This window comes from Dromiciops gliroides, chromosome 2 (assembly GCF_019393635.1).
Source record: "Dromiciops gliroides isolate mDroGli1 chromosome 2, mDroGli1.pri, whole genome shotgun sequence".
Lineage (NCBI taxonomy): Eukaryota > Metazoa > Chordata > Mammalia > Microbiotheria > Microbiotheriidae > Dromiciops > Dromiciops gliroides.
Genome location: NC_057862.1, coordinates 659654131 through 659659203, shown reverse-complemented (window position 1 = coordinate 659659203; position 5073 = coordinate 659654131). Strand labels below are relative to the sequence as shown.

Below are 5073 nucleotides of genomic sequence, written 5' to 3'. Positions count from 1 at the left end.
CTTCTTCCTGGGATAGACACCTCTCCCATGCCCCCGGATCTTTGAGGTTCTGAGCTCTGTATGTTCAGGGTGCTCTCTGGTTATCTGGGATATGTTATTAGGGACAAGCATCTCTGCTGGACCTCACCCTTACTTCTCTGCAACTAGTCACAAACTCTTCTGCTCTTGAGGACCTCTGCACAACATTAGACAGGAGACAACCCGAGGCTAGGATGCACAAAGGACTTCAGCCAGCTGGACATCAGATCATTTTCTGTCCCAACAGGAGGGAAATGGTGTGCCTCCTCCCTGCCCCTCCTCTCTCGCTCTCCACCATCCTGGGAGAACTCCCATTGTCCCTTTCCTTTTTCTTCATTGGCCAACACAGAATTGAGATTCAGGGCTTCTTTTTTTTATATGATTTATTCCCAAGAAAATGAGCACATCAGTCTAGGAAAAACATAATTGTTAAAGCACTCGAGAAAGCTAGTGTGGAAGAGGGGAAAGAACATTGGCTTGGGAATGAGAAGACTTGGGTTCGTGTGTTCCTCTGACCCTTACTGTGTGGCCTTGGTCATATCACATAACCACGTTGGGGCCATACTTTCTCTTGGGTAACATGAAGTACGTGGGGGGTGAGTAGGGAGTGGCAAAAATGCCCAGTTCTACAATCTTAGGGTGCTATGTCTGGCCCTATTGGAAGCTCCTGCATGCTCCCTTCCCTTCCCTTTGGCCCCCATCCACCAGGCTCAGTCTGTCCCCTGCAGCTTGGGAAGAAGAGGGGATATTGGTCTGTACTGGCTTTTTAATGCTCTGTCCTTTACCATACACCATAGTGACACTGGGCAGCTAGTTAGAGCAGTGAATGAGCTCCAGACCTGGAGTCAGGAAGACCTGAGTTCAAATCCAGCCTCAGACAATGCCTACCTGTGGGAGCCTGGGGAAGTCACTTTCCTCACTGTCAAATGAGCAGGGGAAGGAAATGGGAAACCAGTCCAGTGTCTCTGACAAGAAAACCCAAATGGGGTCATGCAGAGGCAGGCATGACTGAAATGAATCCACACCAACAAAGAGTCCCCAGGGCTGGGTTTTTGGGCCCCCTCATGATTTCTTAGCCTTGAGCCCATTTGTTTACATGTCTTCAGCCTCCCTTGGCCCCAAAAGAGAACAGCTCTTTTTCCCTGGAAAATGATTGACCTTGTGCGCCATTCCTCCTCCAATTCCAGGCTGGTTTTCAGTCATACTGGAGAGAGGCTCACAAATGTAGGCATGAAGGAACCTTGAACACCCTCAAGTCCCACCCCTCAATTGCCAGATGAGCAAAGCCAAGCTAATAAAGGGGAAGGAAGGCCCTTACCCATGGTCACACATCTAAGAAATATCAGGAGATGAGGGGCTGGAGTTAAAGGTTCTGCACTGACTTACTTGGGGACCTTGTGTATAAAATCAAACTTCCTAATAATGAGGGCCATCCAAGAATGGGATGGCTGCCCTCAGAAGGGAGTGAGCTCCCCATCACTGGAGGCCTTCCTGTGGAGGCTGCAGGATGCTTGCAATGGGGTATTGGGGAGGAGATCCTGGAGAAGTAGACTTGGGGCCAGATGACCCCTGAGGTGGCCTCTAGCTCTGAGATGCTGCTATTCTGGGAAGCAGGGAGATTCTGGAAGCTTTGCAGAGGGAGGAATCTGCTTAAAATAGCACAGTAAAGGCTTCACCATCCAGCTCAAAGAGCTTTACTGGTGCTCCGTGTCCTAGGGAAGAAAGAAGAAAGTCCAAACTTCTCATCTCCAAACTTCCTCCCCCCACCCCTTATGTCCAGCCTTATCTCCCCCTCCTCTGGACCAGGGACTGAATGTCCCGGGGAACTTGGACATCTACACATGCCACCTACTCATTCTGAGTTCTCATCTCTGTGCCTTTGCTAACACTGTAGATCATGTCATTCCCCCTCCTTCCCACCCTTGGCCTCAAGAAACACCCATGGCTCCCAATCAGCTTCAGGATCCACTATCAAATCCTTTGTTTGACACTCAAAGCCCTTCCTGACCTACTGCCTAGAAGCTCCTCTCAAGTCTTCTCACCCCTTGCACTCCCCCATGGGTTCTTTGATCCAGAGCCAATGGCCCCTTGGCTCTTTCTCACACAAAACCATCCATCTCCCACCTCTGGCTCTCCCCCATGTCTGGAATGCTTCCCTTCCTTCCCTGTCTCTCCTGCTGCCCTTTAAATCCCAGATGAACCCCCACCTTTTACAGGCAGCCTTTCCCCATGCCCCCCATGACAGTGCTTCCTTCTGTTGACTTTTTTTTTTTTTGGTGAGGCAATTGGGGTTAAGTGACTTGCCCAGGGTCACACAGCTAGTAAGTGTTAAGTGTCTGAGGCCAGATTTGAACTCAGGTACTCCTGACTCCAGGGCTGGTGCTCTATCCACTGCGCTACCTAGCTGACCCTCTGTTGAATCTTTCTAATACATAGCATGTTTATATGTAGTTGTTAAGAAAACATCTCCCCATTAGACTGTGAGCTTCTGGAGGGCAGGCCAAGAACTTGCCTTTTGCCCTTTTTGCATTCCTCATCCTTAGCATGGGTCCTGGCATGCACTAGCCATACTGTAAATGTTTATGGGCTGACTGATACTTTCCCTCTTTCCAGCCTTATGTCCCCCTCCTCTGGCACTCCCTGCCTGCATCCTCTCTCTGGCTGCTGACATCCTTCCCCTCCTTCAAGCACCAGCTAAAGTGTCACCTGCTCCAGAAACCTGATTAGATTTCACACAGACATAGACCCACAGAAGAAACTGAGCTAGCCCTCCTGGGTGACAGCTCCCAACCCTGGCTTTGTTTGCACTTAGAAGCATTCATCTTATTCTGATCAGTATTAGACTTGATGGCAAAGGAGGAGATTGTTCATAGGGAGCGATTTGGTCCCCCACAAGGGCTATTATCACACATTCTGAAATGTTCATATGCTACCAAGTTGTTAAGGAGTCCACAGAGGTGTTCAGAAAGGACACCACTGTCTCCTCTGAAAATTGGTCCCATCCCTGCAGGCCTTTGCAAAGCTAAGCTTGGCAGCCAGTCCAAGCTGAGTCAGCACTGGCCTTGAGGCAGAATCAGCTGGTCAGAGAAAGAATGATGTTCCCATATCTGTGTATCTGAGCCCTTTCTGAGAATGTGTGTGCATGATATTCAGCTGGTTTAGAGAAGAGGGTGCCCTTGTTCCCAAAGCAGCTGCTGTCCTCTGTCTACACAGTGGCCAGGAGCTAATTGGGGTCACAACCCAATTGAAAGCCTGATGCCTTGACTCAAAGCCTGGGGCTCTTTCCATTAACCCACACTACTGCCTCGCCAATTCCTTGGACTCACCAAATGCCAAGCAGGTTCTCTTGCAAACGTGATGAGACTGGAAGCGGTTAAGGATGTCACTGCATGTGTTGTACCGGTAGGGGTAGCACGCATTCTCTTTAATGTTGTAGTACCATCGGGTCATACTGTAGGCACAAGGCCTAATTAATTTGGGTTCTGCACATGGGTCTGAAAAGAGATTGGAGAGTTGGGGAATCAAGGAAAGAGTTGGAGGGTAACCTTGGCCTCCCTCTCCCTATCACGATCCATCCCCACCCTTCACCAATGCTGACCATTTTATCTAGAAGAGTTGCCCTCTCTTGGCAATGCAGAATCCCAGGTATCAAGTCTAGCTGGGTGCCCTTGTGGTTACTGTCTGTGACCCCAAAGTTCCATTGCTAGCCTTGGCCCAGGATGACCCAGTGAAAGAGCTGGAGCCAGGATGGGAGTGTCCTTCTCCTTCTCATCTGAGCCCCTTCCCACCATATCTGCTTCCTCAGCTGAGAGCACAAGATCCAGGAGACCCTGAAGGTCCTGAATGCTGGACATGGAGCAGTGAGGGGCAGTGCTCTCAGCTGGGGCCATGAGCAGAAGCAGGCACCCTGTGGCACTGCCTAAAACAGAGTGCCTTTCCCTCTTTTCCTTGCAATTCTTCCCTCTCTTTGCAAGCCAACTCAAGGGCCACCTCTTCTGTAAAGCCTTCTCTGGTTCTGGGACCATCTTCTCTCTTGATTCTTAGCCTGCATTTTGCATTGGCTGAATTCACAGCAATGTTTATTACTGGGCTGTTTGTGTTTTTACCCAATGGACTGTAGATTGTAAGCTCCATAAGGACAGGCACTTACCTAAATTTCCTGTCACTTCTAGTGCTCATCCCAGCTCTCTGGGCCTAGTAGGTGCTCAATAAATGCTTGCTGGCTGCCAGAAGGAAGGAAGGAAGAGATGCATTGATTGTTGCCTACCTTCTTTGGGGTCTATGCATTTCAGTCCACAGCTGAAATAGCAACATTTCTTTTCTTCCTTACAATCCTTGTCTTTGATGCATTCATTTTTCTCTCTGTAAATACATATCACCTTGATTCGGGGACACCTCCCTAGGGGAAAGCACAGCATGACTCCTTCTGTTATCACCCTCTCTTCCCCTTCCCCACCTTCCCCTTCCCTCTCCCATGCTATACTTGCTCCCGTAGCAAACTCTTTGGGGAAATCTTCTGAGCTTTAACTGAGTGGGGGGTGCTAATCTCTCTTCCCATCTGGCTTTGCTCCCTCCTATAGTCCTCCCTTCACCCCCTGCCCCCAGACTTAGGAGTGTCCTCCAGGGGAGGGTTCCTTCTCCGTCACCTACTTCCACTCCAGCTCATATGAACAGTCCACAGCCAATTGTGGTCCTGACTGAGGATGATCAGCAACAGCTGCAGCATCAAGAGGCATCCTCGAGAGCCCATGGTGCTGAGGACTGGCAGGAGTCAGTGCGCTTCTCTCCCACAGCCCCACCCACCTCACTGGCCTGGCTGTCTGCCTGCTTGGCTGCTTCTTAATCTGGCCCACCCCTAGCGCCTGACTCCCCAGCCAGTCTCCAGCCTGCTTATCCATGCCTAACTCTCCGTGGGCTGTGTCAGCTCCTCAGAGCCACCCCCTATCCCAACCTCCCTGAAGAGTCAGACTTGGCAGTCCTTCATATTTCCTCAGTCTGTGGCTAGGCATCAAAGGGGTTGCTCTAATCTGGGTCAGACCAGGAGCAGGAGGGCAG

General features: G+C 50.4%; 1 protein-coding gene across 2 annotated transcripts; it reads right to left on the bottom strand.

Moving 5' to 3' along the window:
• Nucleotides 1-469: 469 nt before the first annotated feature.
• LOC122744259 (eppin-like) lies at nt 470-4796 on the bottom strand. Of its 2 annotated transcripts, XM_043989699.1 has the most exons (4): nt 4669-4715; nt 4286-4417; nt 3345-3512; nt 470-1730 (listed from the first exon to the last, which is right to left on the bottom strand). In XM_043989699.1, the coding sequence occupies exons 1-4, from the start codon at nt 4682-4684 to the stop codon at nt 1669-1671; spliced, it is 378 nt and encodes a 125-aa protein (XP_043845634.1). In that variant the 5' UTR covers nt 4685-4715; the 3' UTR covers nt 470-1668. The 2 variants fall into 2 exon arrangements, 1 of the variants encoding a protein (XP_043845634.1); XR_006355062.1 differs by lacking the exons at nt 470-1730; nt 4286-4417 and adding an exon at nt 4169-4241 and having other exon boundaries at nt 3382-3512; nt 4669-4796.
• Between the last annotated feature and the right edge of the window lie 277 nt (nt 4797-5073).